A 25,709-nucleotide genomic window follows, 5' to 3' on the forward strand; every position below is an offset into this window, starting at 1 on the left:
AGATAGCTGACAGGTTAAACAAGTTCTTCTCGTCGGTCTTCACGAGAGAGGACACATCCAATATTCCAGAACCCGAGGAGATCTTACATGGAGACCGGGATGGGAAGCTGGTCATACTAGAGGTAAGCCGGGAGGACGTCCTCCGTCAGATAGACAGACTAAAGAGCGACAAATCACCAGGTCCGGACGGCATCCACCCAAAGGTACTAAAAGAGCTGAAAAACGAAATAGCAGAAACATTTCACCAAATATGTAACCTTTCCTTAGAAACAGGGGAGATCCCAGAGGACTGGAAAATAGCAAATGTCATGCCCATCTTCAAGAAGGGATCAAGGGGTGACCCGGGAAACTAAAGGCCGGTGAGTTTGACCTCGGTTCCGGGAAAGATGATGGAAGCACTGATTAAGGACACCATCTGCGATCACATAGAAATCAATGGGCAGCTGAAGGCAAGCCAGCACGGCTTCTGCAAGGGAAGGTCATGCCTCACGAACTTGCTGTACTTCTTTGAGGGAATAAACAGCCAGATGGACAAAGGGGAATCCATAGACATCATTTACCTGGACTTCCAAAAAGCCTTTGACAAGGTACCCAACGATCGGCTGCTAAAGAAGCTGTGGAACCACGGGGTGCAAGGGGATATCCACCGATGAATCAAACACTGGCTGGCAGGCAGGAAACAAAGGGTTGGAGTAAAGGGCCATTACTCAGAATGGCAATGGGTCACGAGTGGAGTCCCACAGGGGTCGGTTCTGGGACCACTCCTGTTCAATATATTTATTAACGACTTGGAGACAGGGATGAAATGTGAGGTTATTAAATTTGCGGACGACACCAAACTCTACAGCAAGGTTAGAACCAAGGAAGACTGTGAAGATCTGCAAAAGGACTTAACGAGATTGGAAGACTGGGCAAGAAAATGACAAATGAGTTTTAACACTGAGAAATGCAAAGTCATGCATGTAGGGAAAAAGAACCCGATGTTCAACTATAAAATGGGGGGGATCATTGCTGGGGGTGAGCAACCTTGAAAGAGACCTAGGGTGATGGTGGACACAACATTGAAAGCATCAGCACAATGTGCGACAGCCTCAAAGAAAGCGAACAGAATGTTGGGTATCATCAAAAAGGGTATCACGACCAGGATGAAAGAAGTCATTTTGCCGCTGTATCGGGCAATGGTGCGCCCACATCTGGAGTACTGTGTCCAGTACTGGTCGCCGTACCTCAAAAAGGACATGACGGTACTTGAGGGAGTCCAGAGAAGAGCGACAAAACTGATAAAAGGTATGGAAAACTTCTCATACGCTGACAGATTGGAAATGCTGGGGCTATTCTCCCTGGAAAAGCGGAGACTTAGAGGAGACATGATAAAAACCTTCAAAATCATGAAGGGCATAGAGAAGGTAGACAGGGACAAATTCTTCAGGCTGTGGGGAGCCACAAGTACAAGGGGGCACTCGGAGAAATTGAAAAAGGATAGGTTTATAACAAATGCTAGGAAGTTCTTTTTCACTCAGAGGGTGGTGGACACATGGAACGCGCTCCCGGAGGCTGTGATAGGCCAGAGCACGTTACAGGGGTTCAAGGAGGGTCTAGATAGGTTCCTGAAAGAAAAGGGGATTGAGGGGTACAGATAGAAGTGGAGGTAGGTTACAGGAATAGTCAGACACCACTTCACAGGTCATGGACCTGATGGGCCGCCGCGGGAGTGGACCGCTGGGCACGATGGACCTCTGGTCTGCCCCAGTGGAGGCAACTTCTTATGTTCTTATGTTCTTATAGCCGATACCTCCTAGTTCTCTGAACTCTGTTTCTCCCATCAGGGAAGCCTTACTTTGGGACAGCAAAGGGATAAAGTCTCCAACAAGGACTACGCACTGGTCTGCTTGCCTGCGGACCTAACCAGCAGATTTCTGCCTTGAGTATAATCCTGCCAGAGGAGATTAATGAACTCTGGGGTAAAGGCCTAGGGGGGGGGGGGGGGGTGTAAATCTCCTTGTCCCTTAGGGTGGAGAAAATGCCTGTTTTGGGGACTATGAAGCAGTGCACAGAGCTACTGCCCAGTGGTTTCAGAAGGTGTGTCATTCCCCCTGATGCAACCGTTTGCCATTCTCTAGCCCTAGAGGCCTATGGAGAGGCTAAACCCAAAGCTCCTGCCCTTCCATCTCGGCCACATGGCTCTCTTCAGCCTCCTATTCAGTACATATAAGGCATAATATAGGGGTATTAGGGTCTGAGGATTCCATCCCTACCAATTTTGAGAACTTAGAAAAAAATTGAGAAATCCAATATGGCCACCATGGCAGCATTTTGGTGCTAAATATGGCTTAAAAATTCTTTAGGCTAACAAAAAACGGGATTTTAGATGGGAGTGGGGGAACAAAGCCCTGATGACAATAATAATAATCAGCAGGATATAAATGGGTGGGAGGTTGGGGGCATAACCCAATATGTGTGAGATGCCCCTGAAGGATATGCAAATGCTTCAGAGTTACAGTAATGCTTGGTTAGCATTACAGGCAAGAGTTACTTAAAGTTTTTAAATATACATTTGATCCAGCTGCATCCTGTTCCAGTAACAGAACAGAGGAAGTGCATAAGTGCTAGAACAGGGATCAGGTTACTGTGCCCTAAGCTAATACATTGTTACAAGATGTCTAACGCATTAAAATAAATGATGATGGTAACATAGGCCTCCTTTTACAAAACTGCGATAGCAGTTTCTAGCGTGGGGAGCCGCGCTGAATGGCATTTGCTGTTCCCAACGCTCATTGAGTTCCTATGAGCGTCGGGAGGAGCACGGGCCATTCAGCGTGGCTCCCCGCACTAGAAACTGCTATTGCAGTTTCATAAAAGAGGGGGATGGTAAATGACAGCAGATAAAGACCAGAATGATCTATTCAGTCTGCCCAACTGTACACACTCTATAAATTAATAATTTAATTTAAATTATCCTTTTTTTTACTGTGCTTGGTTTCCATCTACTGGAATCTCTGCCAAAGCTCACTCCTGCCCATCTAAACCATCCCAGCAGTTGAAACCCTCCCCTGCTCATCTTCAACTGAATGGCCATATATGGGACACAGACCGTGTACGTCTGTCCAGTACTGACCTTAGTTCTTCAATATATATGCTGACAGGAGCAAAACTTAAAAGTGTGAGATAACTAAGTCACATTTTTGCTAGGGAAAATTACCAGTTAATTAATTAATTAATTTAATTTTCTATACCATTCTCCCAAGGGAGTTCAGAATGATTTACATGAATTTATTCAGGTACTTAAGCATTTTTCCCTGTCTTTCCTGGTGGGCTCACAATGTATCTAATGTACCTGGGGCAATGCGGGGATTAAGTTACTTGCCCAGGGTCACAAGGAACTGCATGGGTTTGAACCCACCACCCCAGGGTGCTGAGCCTGTAACTTTAATCACTGCACCACATATTCATTACCTCTCTCCCTACCTCTGGGCATCCAGTTTTCCCCTTCACGTTCTCAATCCTCTCAATGGATCTCTCTCTTCCTTCCCAACCCTCTCCCCTAAACCAGCAGAATCTCTTTCCCTCCTTGCTCTGAAATAAGATCGACAAGAAATCATTGCTGGAGTATACAATATATCATTGGATCTTAATAAGTAATTGTATTATAATTGGAAGATGTACTAACTTATGTATGTTTAATAATGAATGAGATGATGCCATGAAGCCAATAAAAGTAGGTTACCACCCATGGCTCAGGGGGATTCTTGCTTGGTATTCTACCAGTTAGTAGATCACCAAGAACTCTCAAGGCCTTGAATGTTTAAACTGCAGAGGGAGGGAGTATAACACCTGTCCATGTAGATATTCAGAGCAAACCGCTCTCGCTGCAGAAACAGTCCAAACATAGTTTTTCAGAACACCCCCCCTCAATTTTCCCAAAGATTGTCACAGTCTGTACTCACACACCACGTGCTAGGGAAAAGGTGCTGCAGCCTGTTTCAACAGGCTGGATCTAGAGGGATTTTCTACCTCAGGTCACTAGTCAGATGCCATGCTGAGATCTTTGGGCTGCCAGTCCGACCTTAGTTAGACTGAACCTCCACCTTCCTGGGCCGCAATAAGTGCTGAAAGAAGGATGGGGAGACAAAACCTCAGCTGGCATTATGAGCACCCCCAAATGACGCAATTGATGCCTAAGAGCCTGCGCTCAAGCTCCTGACTAAGAATGGAGTAGATACCATGCCATTTATGGAAGAAAGTGTTTATGAACAGCTTGAAAAATTGAAGATTGACAAAGCAATGGGACCGGACAGGATCCATCCCGGGATATTGAGGGAGTTCAGAGAGGTTCTGGTGGGTCCTATTAAAGATTTGTTCAACCTCTGTGAAGGATCAACACCGAGGTCCTTGCGTTGTCTGCTGTTGACTTTGTACTGTTGTTCTGTTTGGTGTGTATGTTTGTAATATACAAAATTTTTTCAATACAAATATATATTAAAAAAAAAAGATTTGTGTGTGAGTGTGTTTGTTGGCTCATATCAACCTTATTCTATACTCTTCTTTCTCTATCCTGTCAGAATTATGATATTCTTTTCTACTTTTTTGTGATTTCATTTAATGATTCTAAACCACCTTTTTTTCTCCTAAAATAGGGGGTAGATTAAATGTCTAATAACATTAAACCATAAACCATATAAACAAGGCCAAATTGGATACTGTCCCTTGGTGCCAGTGATAAAGGGCGGGTCTAGCATAGGGTGGGCTGGGTAGGCACTAGCCCATCCATTCTTGGCCTAGGCCCACCCAGTGGCAGTACCACATTCCCCTCTCTACTTTTCATCCACTGGCAACCTGGCATTTGCCTTCTCGTCATGGAACCCCATCCCTTACCATTGTACCTTGCAGGTATCCCCAGAAGCTGCAGCAATTCATTTTTGCTGCCTCTGCCAGTCCCCCAGAGTTCTACTGTGTCCTGCCAGACAGGAAATAGGAAGTGGCATCAGTGAGGGTGAGACCCTATAAGGTCAGCACAGACAGCAAAATTGAATAGCTGCAACCGCTGGAGATACCTGTAAAGTACATCAGGAAGTACTGGGTTCAGAGGTAGGAGAGCAGATGGCAGGTCACTGGCAAATGAGAGAGGGGACAAATGTTGCAGGATGCAGAGGCGGTTAAAAAAAACCCTGTATATCTCTGGGACTGGAAGGTGTGAAAAGGCTTAATCAAGTTAACTCTAGGCCCACCCAAAATACTAGATCTGGTTATATTACTGCTTGGCACTCCTTTCCCATTCTTTCTGAGAGTGTTGAGACCATTAGCCTTCCTGCATCTGAATGGTGAAGTACCCCCCCCCCCCCCCCCCCCCCCCACCAAGGATGTTAGAAACCTGAGAGAAAATGCCTAAGGAGCATTCTTCTCAAAGTTCATTTAGAGTGTGAAGAACTGTCACAACACGGGTCATTGCTGGTCAAATCACCTCAAACTACTTGCCACTTTGTACCCTTTGGAGAAGGCCAACTGATAATCATTGTAGGCTCCGAAAACCATTACAAGCCCATGGACTAACTCAAGGAGTTGACAGCTGGATAGGATCAGCTAGGGGATATAGAAAAGGCGGGGCAGACTGGCAAGGATATACTGGAAAGGAAACAATTTCTTAGAGAAGAGTTATCCCTAAATAACTGAATTCAGAAGAAATTGACAAAAATAGTTTCCAATTTCCAGAGTCATTAGAACCTCAAGCTCAAGATCCCATCTTAGTATTACTAATTCCATTTTTATTTAAACCAAGGTCATTAGTCTGATTTGAATGTGTACAATACCCTATGAATTTTGATGTTGCTCCCAGGTTTTCATTGATTGGTAAATACAACATTATGTTGTCAGAATTAAGTCAATACTGAATGCCAAGTGTTCTCAAATAATCAAATTCAAGACATAAAGATTAAATAACACTGTTGAAAGAGCAGATCCTTGTGGTACTCCTTTTGACAACTTATAGCAACAAGATGTCTCTTTACCTAATTTAATGGATTATTATAGAATATAGAGTGTTGACTTGGGATATGTTCCAGAGCTTGGGGAAAATAATCCTTTCATTATTCTTTCGCATTTCCAAGTGTTTGTGATGAAACAGATATTTGATGGGAAGGGGAACCTTTGAAAAGAAAGTGTTACATCAGTTTTCTATTTTATTAAAGTGGGGCAAAGAACACAGAAATCAAGACGTAATGGGAAAGGCAGATAGAAATTCGGTCCATTCTTCTGCCTTAAGTATCAGCTCATTAAAATGTCATTCTGATCTCCATGATGGGTTACTTCATTAGAATGGTGTAATTAAAAAAGAAATTACTACAAAAGGGAAACAAAGTCCTAATAAACAGGGCCTCACTGACAGAAAACAGCATCTATTTTCACCTTAGGAGCTATAAATATCACTTCCTGGATTTCATTAGTATAATTTATTTTTGCTATCCATTTCTTGCACACTTAGCTTTGCCTTTAGAAAAGAATTAAGATGCAGAGCAGAAAGACTTGCACCTACCTCTGCAACTGCAGCTAAGGCAACCTTGGCTATCTTGCTCAAAGCCCAATGGGCAGACCTTGCTACATGGGACCTCTGGACATTTCTTACAGCGACAGATGTCACAGCCATGCTTGTTCCTCCTAGATGACAAAGAAAATTATTTGCAAAATGTTAGCAAGCCATAAAAGCAGGATCCAATAAGTCGAGCGCTCAAGATTGAGTCAGTACAGTGATTGTATTAACGTGAATTCCGTTATTAGCATTTCAGTTAATATGTATATTTGATGCTGTTATATGTATAGGCAGCAGAATTAAACATGAGTTCGTTGTGGTCATTGTGTTGACATTATTCTTTTAGTTTAGAACTGCTAGTCAGACCTAAACTAAAAGGATTACTTATCTGGGTAGTTGCTGATTATCATGGTTATCAGGATAATTTCTTGGCCTGCCCTCCCTCTGCCTCTTTCTTATATACTTAGCACTGGGACATTTAGACAGATTTTTGGCCTAGTACTATCTATACAATGGTAGAAAATCCACAGATAGTGAAGTTGAATGCTCTCTGGCAACCAGTTAAGATATTTACATCTCCCTAGCCTCTCTGAAGTAGATATTCAAGTTCATTTAGATCAAGAATATCACAGAGGCATAGACTACATTCAGAATGTGGATGACTGTATCTGAAGTAGTTCCGAGCATGTCTGTACATGTTCTTCTAATTAAACTACAGATATTCTTTGTTCATTTATCAAACCCAAGAAAAATACCAGCGTGCAAAGAAAATCCCATAGTATTTCAGTTTAACGATTCCCTGGTAGACTGTATTTGAGCATAATACTGATTTACATGATGAGAGTAATTTTCAACATTTTTAAGAGGATCATAGGAGCCAACTTTTCAAAATAATTGTGGGTGCTCAACTTGCTACAAATGACCAAGTTCATATAGAAACATGATGGCAGATAAAGGCCAAATGGCCCATCTAGTCTGCCCATCCGCAGTAACCTTTATTTCTTTCTCTATCCGAGAGATCCCACGTGCCTAAAGCATTGTAGATTGTCAACACAACTGGTCAGGCTGTTTTTAAAGGAAGAGCACTGCATATGGTGCCACATAGGGAGGACTTGTGGCTATAAGAAATGCTAGATGTAGTATTGCAAGTCCCATCAGTCTCTTTCCTTCCCAACCCCAACTCATTGTCACAGTTTACCATCCTACTCCCAGTCCATCTACACTGCACTAACGCTATGTCTTCCTGGCCCATCTGTACAACCCATATTCTACCCCTCCCAACCAGTCCTTGGTAGTCCCTCTTCCTTAACTAACCTGTATATACCATATGTTTTCTTTTCTCTCTGACCATCCGCACTTCTTTCTCAGTTCCTCCCTGCCTTAATGTGTTCTTTATTCTCTCATCTTCTTATTCTGTTTTTCCTTCACTTCTTTCTCCCAACACAGTTTGATTTTTGTTTGGGGGAAGATATCTACCCCTCTCCATACCTACTCCACTTCCTTGTTTTATTCTTGTTCTTCTGTTGGGATGCTACTAGATTATCTTGCTTCTCAGCTTCCTTTGAACAACCCCAGTAAGAGTACACGTAGAATTAATTTATTTAATTATCCGGCTTTAAAATCATGTCAATATAAGAAGTTTTTCGATATAATTCTATCATTCCAGGCCGCTAGACTGAATACTTGGCTTGGAAAACCTATATTAGAGGCTACTTCTTACTTTGATTTTAGAAAATCACTAAAGACACGTCTGTTCAACATGCTTACATCTTAATTGTGGTCATTGTTTAACTTTCCATGCTTTTACCTGTTATATTCCTTTATTGATTGTTATTATGTATTTTATATTCACTGATCGTATGTACTTTCCCTTGTTGTGAACCACTTTGAACTTTTGGTATAGTGGTATCAAAAAAATAAATTATTATTATTTTTCTCTCTACTTTCTCCTGTCCTGACTTGTCACTTACTGATTTCTCCCCCATTAGGTTCTCTCTCACTATACCTTAGTCAGTGACTTTCCCCTGCAGGCTAGGCTCACCCCTCCCTCATATCTTTTAAGCAGATTCATTACACATTTCATCCCTCACCCTTCCTGGCAAAGATCATATTCCTACTGCCCCTTCCCAGAACTCCCAACAACATTCATATCTAGAAAGCCCCAACCTCTTTAGTCTTCCTCGTATGAGAGGAGTTCCATCCCCTTTATCATTTTGGTTGCTTTTCTTTGAACCTTTTCTAATTCCACGTTATCTTTTTTGAGATATAGCAACCAAATTGAACGCAATACTCAAGGTGAGGTTGTACCATGGAGCGATGCAGAGGCATTATAATATTCTTGGTCTTATTTACCATCCCTTTCCTAATAATTCCTAGCATCCTGTTTGTTTGCTTTTTTTAGCTGCTGCCACACACTGGACAGAAGATTTCAATGCTTTGTCTACAATGACACCTAGATCTTTTTCCTCAGTGCTGACCCCTAAGATGGACTTTAACATCTGGTAACTATAATTTGGATTGTTCTTCCCAATGGAGTGGAGGAGTGGCCTAATGGTTACAGCTGCTGCCTCAGCACCCAGATGTTGTGAGTTCAAACCCAATGCCTCTCCTTGTGACCCTGGGTAAGTCACTTAGCCCTCCATTGCCCCAGGTACCTTAGTTAGATTGTGGGCCTGCAGGGAAAAATATGAGTACCTGATTAGATTGTGAACTGCTGAGATGGCTGTGCTAATGGGTAGTAATCAAATACAAAATAAACTTGGAAACTCACAGACTGAAATACAATAGCAGTTCCACATACAGAAAGGCCTTATGAGCTGCTCCACCACCTGAATGCACAACCCCTGGAAGCTCAGAAATCAGTTGCTCCACAGCCCCGAGGCCACATTTGCATGCAGTGTTTCTTACCCCCAGATTGAAAAACCCAAAGACCACATGCTGAGCAATAAATCAGTGAACCCAAAGGCATCCACTCATAGCAACCCACAGTTTGCTAGCCCACCTGCTAAAGCTCTAATAGTCACTTGGGGAGATGAATATTTTTTTAAATTAACTTTTCAATAATATAATCATAACAACTTGGATGTGATACTAAAAACAAAAAAAATTTCAAAGAAAAAAAAAATACATAGGAAAAATCAGTTCATCAAATTTGTCCACAAAATACCCTCTTCCTTCCCTCCTGGAGAGAGCTCTAGAACTGGCCTTTTAAGACTTAAACCCTGTCTCTACAGAGATTGTAATTTGCCCAATTATGGAATTGTATATGAGTGTTTAGATTGCCCACTTTGGGAAGGGGGGGGGGGAAATGGTGTGGGGGGGGGCGGATTTCAAATTGTACTAGATGCTGTTATGGAGTTAGTAGAGTTGTATTTGATATTTGTCAATGTCTCCAGATTTGTTCTGTTTTTCTTTAGATAACAATAAAGACATTTATCAATAATTGTTATATGAAATTGCCTTTATAAACTTACAGTATGCCATAATAATTCACAATTAACTAGTTACCAAACAATTTATTATAGACTCATCAAAATCTATAAAGCTCACAAAACTTATCAATATATTTTTGCAGACCTTCAGAATGTGATCTGATTTCAAAATATATTGTATGAATCACTGACTCCACTCTTCATTGGTCAGTTTTTTCAGACTTTCTTAGTGACATCACTACGCTTATAAACATCCAAACAGTTTTATTTTTTTATATTCTTCTACTTATCTCAGATCGTCTTAGAGCTGTTCTTCAGATATCCAGCTCATTCCTTCACATTCATAAATGCAGTTCAATCTTCCTGCAGAAACCCCAATATACTATAGTACTCATACCATGTTTTGCGATTGGCTATATCAGGAGTTTTTTTTATTTCCAAAACCAATCCAAACATTTCACACAGTTTCTCATTCTTTTAATATTTAGAAGATTTGTCTGGGTGCCATTAGGACTTAAAGAAAGAAATCTTTAAATATGAAAATTTGGGTCTGAAGACCAGTTAATTTATAGCTGCATGGATTTATAGCTGAATGGATAATTGTTAACTTGATATTACTGATATTTGATAATTGAATAGTGATGTCAATAAGAAGTACTGAAAAATGGGCCAATGAAGAGTCCAAAATATTTTTTTCCACAAAAATCCTGTATGTCCAGGAATTTAATCAGCCAGACCGTCACTATATCTGTCGTTATACCACATTCTCGACCAAAAATTTGTCTAAGTCCCAAACACCCAGAACAAGACCTTTTAGATGTGGGATGCCCAGTCCCTCATGTCGGAACACATGAAGCTGCCCTCCTCCCCCAAATGTCCACAGCAAGAGGAGTGCCGAATTCCTCCTGCCACCACCTTGCCGAGCAAAAGGATATGGACTCTTTAGCAAAAGGATCTGAATAGAGGATAAATGCTAAGATAAATCTGAGTCATAGCCCTCGATGTCCCCCCCCTTTTGTTATTCGCTGAATGTCCAGCCTTCTTACAATGTAAACCGCCTAGAAGTCGCCTGACTATGGCGGTATAGAAAAATAAAGTTATTATTATTATTATTATAAAGATCATTGGCAGGAGGAATGCCTAGTCCCTTCTGCTGGAACCTCCCGAAAGGCATGCCCCCTGACCCCCCAATACCTTTTTTAGTTGGCTGGCTGGAGGGATGCTTCCCCCCTCCAGCTGGCAGGCCCGCCTTCACAAAATGGTGGGCCTTCTCCTTCCCGGTGCTTGGCCTTGTGACCCTGGGCAAGTCACTTAATCCCCTCATTGCCCCAGGTACACTAAATAGAGTTTGAGCCCACTGGGACAGATAGGAAAACACGATAAAGTACCTGAATGTAAAACTACTTAGGATATAAGTGGTATATAAATAATAAAATAAAATAAATCTGAGTCATAGCCCTCGATGCCTTCCATCAGTGATAGTTAGCATCAAGAACGATGTTCAGTCGAGTGCTGAGGGGTATGCTGAGGGGAGCGCTCATGAGAACATCAAGCATGACATCAAGGGGAGTGTCGAGAGACACTGTGAGGTGTTCTATGGTGTCTATCCGATGAGTGCTTGGATAGGGATGAAGAACTATGATGCATCTCTCCTGGATCTTGAGCTTCAACGTGGAGTCTGAGATTTGGCTCTCAATGCTAGCGCAGAGTGCTGCTTGGAATGGGCTAGTACCGGATGTGTCATGGCTGGTGGCTGTACTGCGTGTGTCTGCAACATAATAGCTAACTCTCTCTGAAGCAGTTCCCATATCTGGTCTTGTGAGGACGGCACCGGTACTGTGGCAGTGCTCAGTACAGATGGTGCTGGGAGTGTTGGGCACCAGTGCATTGGTGACCTCGATGACGAGGCACACATCAAAGGGGACACCACTTGAAGAGAAAGTGATCTCGTCTCGGTGTGTTGACACTTAAGATACACCGATGGTATAGACACTTGAGATGACACTGATGTATGTATGGATGGAGAAGAGTTTTTATGCTTCTTAGCTGATTCCTCTGACGAAGGCAATACCAAGACACCAATGTTGAATGCAGTGTCGATGTTTGCAGTGGTACCGATGCTGCAGATGGTCTTTGGGAGAGTCCACTGACATTCTCGATGCTCCAGAAATCTCTCCAAAAAGTTTTTCAAATTGGAGCTGACAAGCCTTAAGTAACCTCTTCTGCAATTTAGAACAGCATGGCCAAGAATCAGGTCAGTGGTGTAGCCTTGAGCCTGTATAGGTATGTGCAATGCACTGGACACACCAGTAATATGTCATTAACCAAAATGGTCTTGGAAGGTTTGGACATCGAGGGGAACACTGCTGATGAAAAATCAAAGGACTCAATTGTCTGGGGCAGTGGTTCCCAACCCTGTCCTGGAGGACCACCAGCCAGTCAGGGTTTCAGGATAGTCCTAATGAATATGCATGACACAGATTTGCCTGACTGCCACCTCCATGATATGCAAATCTCTCTTATGCATATTCATTAGGTCTATCCCGAAAACCTGACTGGCTGGTGGTCCTCCAGTACAGGGTTGGGAACCACTGGTCTGGGGAGCCCGATGCTCCTGGCCTGAAAACAGGCTGAGATAAGCACAAAGGCCCAAAAACAAACCAAAAATTTTACTAAGGTAAAGAAAAAGAAAATAATGAAGAACTATAGTAAAATTCGAATGGAAAGGCACTACAAAAATAGTTTGATGCAGGAAAAAATACACAGCTTTTCAGCTCTGTGGAAAAACAGGGATCTGACGTCAGGCAGAAAGGCATCGACACGTGTGCAGTTTGGGCAGTCCTTCAAAAGATTTAAAATGACAGTGCACTTTTTGCACTGGGTTCCATTGATGACATCAACCACATGTGAGAATATGCTGCCTTTTTCTCCTTTTGAAACGTTATAAGTTTGAACAAGGATCTAAACTTTTTACTCGGTGGCACAGTAAACTCCTGGCTGCGGCTGGAGGGCACCCGGAAATGTGTGGATAGCGATGTGATGACATCATCATGCCAATGTTTGCGCATACACGAAGACCCTCTAGGCATTGAGCTCCAGTAAGCAAATACCACCTGTCCAGACTAAAACTGAAACCTTAAATTGACCCCACTCTTCTACTTATTTTCTGACATTTAGCTAAATGTTTTTATTTCCTGAGTTTACCAGATGTCTTTTTACGGAATAATTCTCATTGTCTGAGTATATGTATTTACTTCTTGCAAGGTAGAGCTGTCAAATTAGTTGCAGGCTCCCCATCTTCTCAGAACACCATTTATTCTTTCTGCATTTTTCTTTGAAAGGCTAGTGAGTATTAGCATTATCCTTGGTGTCAAAAATGTAGAAATCTCAAAACCTTTCAGTCTGATCTTTGACAAAGAATAAAGCTTTGGACATCTCCACCCTCTACAGTCCCAGTGCCAGATATAAAACAGATTGTTGCTAGGTAAATAATTCTGATAGTGCCCTAAGAAAAGAGACCAGGTCAAAACAACGTTACAAGATCAAATGAGAAAGAAAAACAGAAAAGAACTGTCAGTGACTAGGGAAAGGGAAAACACTTAGCTATAATCACAAAGAAATAAAACAGCTACAGGAGAGGTGAATTACTTTGGAGCAAGTTTTTCAATTTTATTTTAAAAAGTGACACTTGCAACCCCACAGACAAAGTGGGGGTAATATTCAGCTGATGGCTGGGTAATGTTCTGACTGTGGCAGGCTAAATTAGTTCTGGATTTGCAGTGCATGGCTATATGCCAGCACTGAATATCCAGTGCTAATGTTCCAGTGTTGGCCGTCAGAGCTTATGTAGGTCCTGGCATCCTTGGCTCATCTAAGATAGTTATTAGGGCCCCAGCTGAATATTGATAGTTTTGAGGGCCCCAGCTGAATAACCTAAAAACCTTTCGGAGGTCATCCAATCCCCTCACTCTAATTCCAATCTCCCCCTTAACACAGGAGCTCCCTGATCCTCCCTGACATTGGAGTTCCCTCTCTCTAACCATGCAATCCCCCACCGCTCCCACCCTTTCAACAACAGGTAAGAATGACTGTCCAGCTTCTTCCCAAATGCACTAATAAACTAATACGTTTTTAATCCTATCTTAAGTTTTTCATTTGACTAAAAAAAAACCAAACAAGTCTGCAGGGAGAGCATTCCATAGCAGCAAAATAAATTCAAAACAAACCTTTCAGCATATGTGTGTACACATGTGAGGGGGCTAGCAGTGATGTTTGCTTTGGTAAGGGCTAATATTGGTGATGGGATTCAATAAAGCATGGGAGAAATACAGAGGATCTCTAAATAGAAAATGAATGTTATAAATTGAAGAACTAAGGCCAGTCCTGAGAAGACTTGAAGTGCACACAGTCTGTGCCCTTACTATGTCCATGCTGAGCATGTGAGGAATTGTTCATACATTCTAAGAGTGTCACTCACAAAATTACTTGCAAATCTGGACAATTGTTGGTTTTTAGAACTTGTTGCTCATATGAAAATATTTTTTTTAGAACTTGTCACTCACATGAGGAAAAAATTTGCATGTACCTGGCTAATCCTTAGAGGGAGTATTGGTCCCATTTATGTATTTATGTATGTAAATAAATAAAAAAAAGAACTCTGGCTAAAGTACTTGTAGTAACTACATGTCCTTGATTCCAGTAGAGATAGAAGTGCAGGACATTCCTGCTTTTTTCATTAGGAGATATATCAAGTCACATACATTAGATTGCAACATATGCATCTGGCCTCTTTCTCCAGCTCATGCACCGTAAGTCTACACATATATTCTTGCTGTTGCTCATTATTAGTCCCACAGTTTAGCATCTCTCTTTCTCTTTCCCTTCCCTTCCCCCCACCTCCTGTGCTAGCATCTCTCCCTCTTACTCTCTCCCTTTCCCCCGCCACAGATTCAACATTTCCTTCCCCCCGTCACAGGTTCAACATCTTTCCTTCTTCCTCTCCTACAGTCATTCAAACTTGCCAGCAGTGGCAGCAGCACTAATGAAGACAGGCTGCCTCTGGCCGGCCCTGGTGCTTTCCTTTTGCTACATTCCTCCCACACAGAACAGGAAGTTGCATCAGAGGAGGACCATACTAGGAAGAAGGACTAGGAGCAGTTGGAGGCAGCCTGTCTTCATCGCTACTGTTTCCAGTGATGGAACCCAAGTTTAGAGGACTGCAGGAGGAAGGAGGGAATGACAGACGATTGGATTGGAGCGAAATAGCCATGCTAGAGTTGAGGGAAGATTAGAGGGGAAAGAGAGAGAGAGCAACAGACCTGTTGGGGGGAGGGGAGAAAGGGGAAGAGATGCTGTATCCACAAAGGGGGAGATCCTGGCCTCAGGGTGGAGGGTACAGGAGGAGAAAAAGAGAGAGGGGAGAAGCTGGACACAGAAATGGTTGGGCATGGAGGAAGAATAGGGACAGAGAGATAAAGGGTTAGGTTGAATGAATAGGAGATAGGGACACAGAGGCAATGCTGGAAAAGAACAGGGATAGGAACCCAGAAAGCTGATGCTGGAGACAATGGGAATGATAGGGACATAAAGGAGCAATGCTGGACATGGGCGGGGGGGAGGGGGAGGGGGAGAGACAGGGAAACACAGGAGGTGATAATGGACATAGAGCAGTGGTCTCAAACTCGCGGACCCTCAGCTATTTTGCGGCCCGAACTTGCAATCTGGGCAACTGCAACTGGGCAACCTGATCCCGCAATCTGGGCAACTACCTGCTGCCGTCGCGTATGCCGGATACGCAAAGGCAGGAATCCCGGCATACGCGACAGCAGCAGGCAGTTGCAAATCAGCTGACGCCGGTGCGATCTCGCACACTGGGCAGGAAGAGAAGCTCCAGCATCGGCATCAGCTGACTAGCAACTTCCTGAAGCCACATCGTATGCCGGGACTCCTGCCTTCGCGTATCCGGCAGATACGCAAAGGCAGGAGTCCCGGCATACGATGCGGCTGCAGGAAGTTGCTGGTCAGCTGATGATGACGCCAGGTCTTCTCTTTCTGTCTTGTGTGCACTAGGTACTGCTGGACAAGGGGAGCAGGGAAGGGAGAAGGGGTACTGCTGGACAGGGGAGAAGGGGGAAGGGATACTGCTGAACAAGGGGGAGGTAAAAGGAAGGGAGAAGAGGTACTGCTGGACCTGGCAGAAAGGGAGGGAAAGGAAAGGTGCTACACACTGGAGGGGAGGGTAAGATGGTACATGGGGAGAGAGCATGTTGGGTTGGGGGTGCGAAGGAGGGATGCCACTGAGGGAAGAGGCAAGGACAGAGAGAGAAAGCATACAGGAGGCAGAAAGTGTTGGACTCATAGAGAGGGCAAGATGGATGGGGAGGACAGAAAGGAGGGAAGGAGAAATGTTACACTGGGGAAGGGGGAGAGGACAAAGTAAAAAGTTGGACTCATGGAGGGAGACAGAGAGATGTTTGGTTGAGGGAAGGAGGATCAGAGGAGAAGCATGCAGGAGGAAGAGAGAATAAAATGTTGAACTTGTGGAAAGGAGGGAGAAATGTTGGACTGGGAGGGGGGCCAGAAAGGAGGAAGGGAAGGAAGATGGACTGCAGGGGGCAGAAAGGAGAAAGCAAAAGAGAAATGTTACACTGGAGGGGAAGGAGGGAAGGAGAGAGATGTCAGTCCATGGAAATAAGGAGGGAAGGAAAGAGAGATAGGAAGGGAAGACATGGAAATGTAGATTTTGAGAAGAAAGCAGAAAAAAGGGAAAAATTGAAAGTTAAGTTAATACCAAAGATGGATGCAAGGCAGAACGTGAAGACGGAGTGAAAAACAGTCAAAGGACAAGAAGGCCCTGGAAACATAATTAAAAGCACAGAAAAATGAAGTCAACAGACAACAAAGTTAGGGAAAATATTTTATAAAAGGGATGGAAAACCTTTCATACGCTGAGAGATTGGAGAAACTGGGTATCTTTTCCCTGGAGAAGAGGAGACTTAGAGGGGATATGATAGAGACTTATAAGATCATGAAGGGCATAGAGAGAGTAGAAAGGGACAGATTCTTCAAACTTTCGAAAAATAAAAGAACAAGAGGGCACTCGGAAAAGTTGAAAGGGGACAGATTCAAAACGAATGCTAGGAAGTTCTTCTTTACCCAACGAGTGGTGGACAACTGGAATGCGCTTCCAGAGGGCGTAATAGGGCAGAGTACAGTACTGGGGTTTAAGAAAGGATTGGACAATTTCCTGCTGGAAAAGGGGATAGAAGGGTATAAATAGAGGATTACTGCACAGGTCCTGGACCTGTTGGGCTGCCGCGTGAGCGGACTTCTGGGCATGATGGACCTCAGGTCTGACCCAGCAGAGCATTGCTTATGTTCTTATGTTCAGTGATTTAAATGTGTCAATTCTGAGCAAGGAAAGATGTTAAACTTTAACTGTGAGGGCCGCAGAAAAAATAGGGTATTTGGAGGGCCGTAGAAAAAATAGTTAATGTCTCATTAAAGAAATGACAATTTTGCATGAGGTAAAACTCTTTATATTTATAAATCTTTCCTTTAACAGTTAAAGGAAAGATTTATAAACTATAAAGAGTTTTACCTCATGCAGAATTGTCATTTCTTTAATAATATATCAACTATTTTTTCTGCGGCCCTTCAAGTACCTGCAAATCCAAAATGTGACCCTGCAAATGGTTTGAGTTTGAGACCACTGGCATAGAGGGAAGGATAGGGCCAGTGGGGTGAAGCTGATCAGAGGAAGAGGGCTAAGGACACAGAGAAGTCATGTGCTAAATATAAAGATAGGAACACAGAGGGGAAATGCTGGACAGCATAGATAGAAATAGAGAATAAAAATGGATAGTTGACATGCAGAGAGAGGAAATGAAATATGGATAGGAAACTCTGGAAAGAGAATTATGTTTATGGTTGGGGTTCTGGAACTTGGGGATGTATATGAGGAGAACTGTGTTGGCAAACATAGCCTTGGGGATGTGTATGGGGAGGTTTATGTGTGTGACTGAGGGCTATGGGGCCAGAGGAAGTGTGTGAGGGGGATCATGTTCATGCTTGGGATCTTGCCTCTGGGGTTTCAGGCTCCTGTGTTGAATATAGTAGAAGATACTTTGAGGAATGGTTCATATGTTTGGGAAAGAAGGCGGCACCTAGTTTGCAGAATTTCCCTTCAAATGCATACTTTACAAAAATACAAATGCTGGTATTCATATCTGCCTCGAGGCACATATAACTGTTCATTTGCACTTAGACTTTAAAGGAATTTCTAAAGGGACAAATGTTCTTATCAATGTCTGTCTAGGGCACCAAATACTGAAGGAACCAAGTACTTAGGCTGAAAAGAAGCATTTTTCCCATTTACTTTAGGGTAATCTACCAGAGACACTTCAAAGAGACTCCATCATAACACCCTCACTCCACTGTTGCTTTCTAGTTTCCAGGGAGCTTCACCTCTCCTAACCCCTATGCCTCACTGAGCACAAAGGAAGGATCTCTGCTTCCCCCTTAGGTCCTGCCAACAGACAATGAAATTTTTAAAATGGCCATGACATTATCCATGGTATATTCATAACACACTTACAGGTATCCAAATGGGCAATACTTGTCACACACTATTGGCTTGCATTTCTTGGGCCTTGGGCGACACTGGCAGATCTCACAGTGGTGGATGTCAGTCTGGAAGCCGAATGGACAGTCCAAGGCACAGCCCAATATGAGCCCTGTGCACAGCTCTTCTCCTGCATTGAAACAAAATATTAAGTTCAAATTCATATGTCTAATGGTGATGTCTGTTCAGATGCACAAAGAAAAACAAAAAAGCCATCTGAGTGACACTTCCAAATCAGAAAATTAAGCCACAGGGGGTACAGAATTTGTTTCTGCATTCTTGCTCACTTTATTTTTTTGTGAGAGGGCCAGTGTTTATTGACATTTTTGGTTTATAGGTTTACAGCATCACATTAAGAAAATCTGAAGCTTGTTATGGTGGGATGGGGTGATTGTTGCTTTCTTTTTTATTTTAATAACATAGCAAAAAAAGGATGTCCCGTTTTCATGCGGTCCCCAATAAATATTTATGAGGTATATTTAGGGCCAGCCCTGTCACTAAATGGACTAGGGGTCTGCCTAGGGTTTTAGCATTTAGGATAGCATCATCTAATCTCCTCTCCCTTACCTCATATATTGCATATATTCCTAGGCCACTTTGAAGGTAATTTGTGTCAGCACAGGACTTTGCAGTAGAGGCCTGAACTCAAGTGCTGCCACTTTCTACTCTTCCTCTAACAGGAAATCCTTCATCGAGGGGAGAGTGGAAGGCAGCAGTGCCTCTACTAAAAGTCTTGTGTTGGTCAGCAGTATCTTCAAAATTGCTCGGGAAAATGTACAAAAGTGGTGGAGGCAATAGGAGGAGCATGCTGCACAAGATACTGAATTAAGAAAAGGGAAATGAGATGATGGACTGAGGTGGAAGGAAAAGGGAGATGAGATGCTGGATCTGGGAGAGGAAGTAGGGATGGGGAGGGGAGATAACATGAGTGAGGGGTGGACATGAGTGAGGGGTGTAAAGAAGGGAAGGAGAGATGCTGGACCCAAAGGTGGGGGGAGAGTAAAGGAAAATGTTGGATCCAAAGATGGGGATAGGGAGGAGAAGACATGGACGATGATGAGGTAGGGACTTCAACTGCCCCTGGAGGCACAGGAGGGGCACATGGCTGAAGGTTCGCCTAGAGCAGCGGTTCTCAACCTGTGGGTCGCGACCCCTTTGGGAGTCGAACGACCCTTTCACAGGGGTCGCCTAAGACCATTGGAAAACACATATTTCCAATGGTCGGAACCCAGACACCGCTCCTCTATCTGTCTCCAGGCGGGTCCGGCTACATGCAGATACACCCACATACATTTATTTGTAATTATAAATAAATATTTCACAATATATAATTACATATTTTTTTGTGATTAATCACTCTGCTTTAATTATGTTCAATTTGTAACAATGAAAATACATCCTGCATATCAGATATTTACATTACGATTCATAACAGTAGCAAAATTGCAGTTATGAAGTAGCAACTAAAATAATTTTATGGTTGGGGGTCACCACAACATGAGGAACTGTATTAAAGGGTCGCGGTATTAGGAAGGTTGAGAACCACTGGCCTATAGTGTTAAGATATCCTTAAGCCAGCACATGATACACTTCTGTGCACTGCATCCAGTGTATATAAACAAATCTCATGCATATAAAACCTGACTGGGTTGTGCTCCTTTTGGATTGCAGTTTGGTACCCCTGTGTTGCATGTTCTCCACTTCCAATCACAGATATTTTAAAATGAAAATATGCCAGTGATTGACCTTCTATCGTCCAGAATAGTAACCTGGATCGCTTTAGCAGTGTTATACAAAGTTACTAAGCACATTTTTGCTAGCTCTGGTGTTAAAATTGGTTCTGGCCAATTGGAAAGGTAATGCTGATCTTGACGTGAACATGTGGTAGAACCTGGAATTGCCTTATCTATAGATATGAAAAAGTACTGACTGAGAAAAGCATGGAAATGAGGGCTCTTTTGGTTAGCACTGTCAAATATCACAGCGTATTGTAGCATAATGTTGACATCCTGTAACGATACATTATCTTTTGCCACCTCTGCATGTCTGCTTTACTCTTTATGAGAAGGTTTGAAAAGGGGACCAATTGAAAATTAGGACCTGTAACTTTCCCTGTCCTTCCGTACTATCCAAAACTATGCATATGTTACAAAACATAGCATAATATGCATGTTCAGAAATGGTGGCAGTAATCCTCCATCTGAACAAAGTTTTTTTCAAATCTAGAATCTTCACTTTCGAATGAACCCTTTCCTCACCTGTCTAATATTTAAGTAACCAAATCACCACAAGGAATGAGTTGCTTATCCATGTTAGCACAAATAATACTGCTAGGTCGCCCTCTGAATGTATCAAAAGTGACTTCATGACTCTGGGAGAGAAGGTGAAGCAGACATGTGTGCAGGTGATATTTTCGTCAATCCTTGTCGAGGAAGAAGGACAAGGTACAGAAGTTTGCATCCTGGAGATCAACATGTGGCTGTGTGGATGGTGTCATCAAGATGATTTTGGACTCCTAGACCAAAGAATGATTTTCCAAGGGCTGCTGAGCAGAGATGATATCATCTATCAAAGGGAAGATGTACCTTCAGCAGCAGACTGGCTAATCTTCTGAGGAAAGCTTTAAACTAGAATCATTGGGGCTGGATGATTGAAGCCTCCATGTGGGTATAAGCCCTCAGGTAAGTGAATCATTAAATACCGCCACATAAATGGGGAAAACATGCAACATCTGGAAAGCAGTATATATTAATGCCTTTAGAATGAGAAATAAGGTTCTGAATCTACAGTAGATACTGTGATGAAAAAGACTGATTTGAATTGAATGGTGGTCATAGAGACATGGTTCATGGAGAACCATGACTGGGAAACAGTTATACCAGGCTATAGGAAGAAAGGGGGCGGGTGGCATTATACTGTAAGTTAAATATAATATTAAATCCACATAATTGCAGGACCTGCAGGGCAAGAAAGAGGCACTGTAGGTCAATCTAGAAAGAGGAAGTGGAAAATGTATTTACATTACACAGGCCTCCTTCATAGATAGAACAAGTGGATAGCAATTTAATTGAAGACATTCAAAATATAGCTGTGAAAGGTGAAGTACTACTAATATGTGATTTTAATATGCCACATACTGATTGGGAGTATCCCTATTTCAGAGTCTTCTAGAAGTAGGGAGTTCCTAGATTCTACAGGGTGAACTGTTCCCGCAGTTGGTACTAGAACCCATGCAGAATGGGGCCATAATAGACTTATGCCCGGATTAGCTAAATGGTGCCATTGTCAGTGGCTGCCTTAAAAGCAACTGCCGATCGTGTGTCAATCATGTGACGACGTTTAGAGAATTGCGCCTTTGGGAAAGGTGGGTGCCGGAACTGCCCCCACAGATCATATCCCTTAAAGGACTCAACTTTAGAAAAGCAATAAAAACATGCCTCTTCACCTAACTCCCCTGCCTAAGGCCGATAGATTACAAAGAATTATTAATGTATATTGGTACGAGATCCTCGAAATGTGTCAGACTAGGATAAAAATTTATATTGATAAATCTTGCACTGCAACTACAGTGGAACCTCGGTTTGCGAGGAACCCGGTTTGCGAGTGTTTTGCAAGATGAGCAAAACACTCGGCAAACTTTTGACTCGCAAACCGAGCACTGCCCCAATAAACGAGCGCTTACAGTCCAGGAAGCACAGCTTCGGGGGATTCCTCTTCCGTCTTCCGGCCAGCCTTCCACGTCGGGTGCCTTCTGCATGTTGGAGGACCTCTGTCTGGGCCTGCGCGGCTAGGTGCTGTCCCGCCTGCACGTTGCATGTGACACGCACAGCGTCAATCATCGGCGTTGTGCATGTCATGTGCGGCGGCGCTTGGCTGCGTGGGATCGGGTGGGGGCTCTCCAGTATGCGAGGGGCATCCGACGTGGAGGACTAGCCGGCAGATGGCGGAGGCATCCTTCTGAAGCAGCACTGCAAGTTTCAAGTTTCAAGATTTTATTAATATTTGATGAATCGCTTATTCAGTTTACTAAGCGATGTACAACTTCATAAAAACAAGGTTGTGGAAACAGACAAAATAACTTCGGACTTACAAATCTATAACAGACATGAGTCGTGGCGGGTAGGGGGGAAAAGTTACAATTCTTTGTTAGAGAGAAAAACCAAAAAGGGAGAAAACGAGAGGGGGGTAAAAAAATTTGGGACCTAAGAAATATCTGGTCATAGGTCGAAAGATGAAAGGTTGAATGCGTTCTCCAGTGGCTGGCGGACATTATAGACATCCCCCTGAAGCGGCACTGTGGGGTTCTTCTTTGGATGATGGACGGAGGAGACGGCGCTACAGCACCCGGCACCCGACAGGTACAGACCCTGGGTTCTGGAATGAATCGTTGCTGTTGCCACTATTTTCTATGGGGAACTTTGCTTTGATAAACGAGCATTTTGGATTACGAGCATTCTCCTAGAACGGATTATGCTCGTAATCCAAGGTACCATTGTATATAAAATTTATCCTGTAAACTGCAGGATGTCCGGTACAGTATTTGGAGAGCCCCCCCAGGAAAGAGACTTGGGAGTACTGGTCGACAAGTCAATGAAGCTGTCCATGCAATGCGTGGCGGCAGAGAAAAGGGCAAACAGAAAGCTAGGAATAATTAAGAAGGGGATCACGAACAGATTGGAGAAGGTTATCATGCCGCTGTACCGGTCCATGGTACGCCCTCACCTGAAATACTGCGTCCAGCACTGGTCACCGTACCTGAAGAAGGACACAGTACTACTCGAAAGGGTCCAGAGAAGAGCAACTAAAATGGTTAAGGGGCTGGAGGTGTTGCCGTACAGTAAGAGATTAGAGAAACTGGGCTTCTTCTCCCTTGAAAAGAGGAGACTGAGAGGGGACATGATCGAAACATTCAAGATAATGAAGGGAATAGATTTAGTAGATAAAGACAAGTTGTTCACCCTCTCCAAGGTAGAAAGAACGAAAGGGCACTCTCTAAAGTTAAAAAGGGATAGATTACATACAAACGTAAGGAAGTTCTTCACCCAGAGAGTGGAAGAGAACTGGAATGCTCTTCTGGAGTCTGTTATAGGGGAAAACACCCTCCAGGGATTCAAGACAAAGTTAGACAAGTTCCTGCTGAACCAGAACATACGCAGGTAAAGCTAGTCTCAGTTAGGGCGCTAGTCTTTGATCTAAGGGCCGTCGCGTGAGCGGACTACTGGGCACGATGGACCACTGGTCTGACCCAGCAGTGGCAATTCTTATGTTCTTATGACTTTGTTTCCTTGCTGGCTATATGCTATACGTACATTACTACTATGGCTCCTGTGCAAAGATCTCTTGATATTGCAAAGAGATCTGTGTCAGTATTGTTGGGGAGGAGAATATCCAGAATGCAGTTGACTGGGAACTCTGATTTTTGTACAGGTATGGAAAGTTTAGTTTTGGTAAATTGCAAAATTCGGTGGGGGAATATTGGAGGATTTATTCATTGTTGGAATTAAGGCAGAAACTGGGATGCCACACTGGGGATGATTTTTCCTATTTGCAATTGAAACATTATGTTGTCAATACCATTTGACTCTTTTCAAGCCACTTTGTGAGCAAGCTGCATGAGCTATTGGAGACTCAAGGACCTAATTATCTGTCTGTTTCTATATTATATAAAGGTCTAACTAAGGAAGGACCCTAAAAGAACTACTGTATACTTTTCTGAATAAATGGGGAGAGGGGTGGAATGGTTCAGGAAAGCAGGTATGATTTCCTTAGTATAATAAAAGAAAATCCCACAGTTGCTGTATAGCTCTGAATATAGAGAATGTTGGTATCACATTCTTCATAGAGCATATTTTTCCTCTTACCAAGCATATAAGGCAGAAAGTGCACACTCTCCTCTTTGTCTTAAGTGTCAGAATGCTCAGGGGGATACAGCCATATATTGTGGGGATGTCCCTGGATTCACAGATATTGAGACTAGACAGTTGATTTTCTTAATAATATTGTTGGACAACTGGTTGCATATCAACCCTCGGGTTTGGTGTAGGGATGGGAAGGTTCCTTGGGTATATGGGGGAAAGGTTTTAAAGAACTGGTGCAAAAGGCTAGGGTGGTAGCATTGAAATGCATTCTTCTGCAAATAGGAATGAAGGTGTAGTAAACCCTGAACAATTTTCAGAGAACTGTGTTAATGAGGAGCTAACTAAACTAAAAGTGGACAAATCGATGGGGCTAGATGGCATATATCTAAGGGTACTGAAAGAACTTAATGACATTCTGGCAGTTCCACTTGCTGGCTTTTTTCAATGTGTCTCTAGAGTCAGCAATGTCCCAGAGGACTGGAGAAGGACGGATGTGGTCCTGCTCCACAAAAACAGATTGGAAAATATACACTAGTAAGTATGACTTCTGTGGTAAATAAAGTAATGGAAATGCTTTTACAATAGAGAATAGTAAAGTTTCTGGAATCCAGTAGATTACAGGACCTGAGGCAACATGGTTTCACTAAAGGTAGGTCCTGTCAGACAAATCTGATTAATTTCTTTGAGTGGGTGACCACAGAGCTGGGTCGAGGGAAAGTACTAAATGTAGTGTACTTAGATTTTATCAAAGCCTTTGACATGGTTCTACATAGACAATTAATAAATAAACTGTGCGCTGTCAGTATGGGCCCTAAATTGATGGACCTGGGGAGTGTAAAGAAGGGACAGAAACTAGTTGAGTGGAAGGCAACTGAGGGTAGTGGTATATGGAATTCACTCTGAGGGAAGGGATATTACCAGTGATATGCTGCACAGTTTGGGTCTTGGGCCATTAAAAAAATATATATATTTGTAAGTGATATTGCTGAAGAGCTGTCTGATATGGTTTGCCTCTTTGCAAATGATATCAAAATCTACAATGGAGCAGATACTCCTGATAGTGTGGATAACAAGAGGAAATTTGAAGAATGGTCCAGAATCTGGCAGTTAAGATTTAATGCTAAAAAATTCAGGGTCATGTATTTGGGCTGCAAAAACCTGAGGGAATGGTATAGTTTAGGAGGTGAAGAACTTTTGTGTATGAAAGAGGAGCAGGACTTGGGTGTGATCATCTTAAAGTGGCCAAATAGGTAGAAAAGGTGGTGGAGAAAGCTAGA

At 42.9% G+C, this 25,709-nt stretch overlaps 1 protein-coding gene across 1 annotated transcript in view; it reads right to left on the bottom strand.

Annotated features, from left to right (window-relative positions):
- Positions 1-25,709, bottom strand: part of CRIM1 (cysteine rich transmembrane BMP regulator 1) — a 1,144,468-nt gene that overhangs the window by 132,560 nt on the left and 986,199 nt on the right. Inside the window, exons 9-10 of the mRNA XM_033937787.1 lie at positions 18,548-18,704; positions 6,527-6,648 (exon numbers count right to left, since the gene is read on the bottom strand). Of these exons, the coding sequence (XP_033793678.1) occupies positions 6,527-6,648; positions 18,548-18,704 (279 nt within the window). The remainder of the gene's footprint in view (positions 1-6,526; positions 6,649-18,547; positions 18,705-25,709) is intronic.

This window comes from Geotrypetes seraphini, chromosome 3 (genome assembly GCF_902459505.1).
Source record: "Geotrypetes seraphini chromosome 3, aGeoSer1.1, whole genome shotgun sequence".
NCBI classification, from domain to species: domain Eukaryota; kingdom Metazoa; phylum Chordata; class Amphibia; order Gymnophiona; family Dermophiidae; genus Geotrypetes; species Geotrypetes seraphini.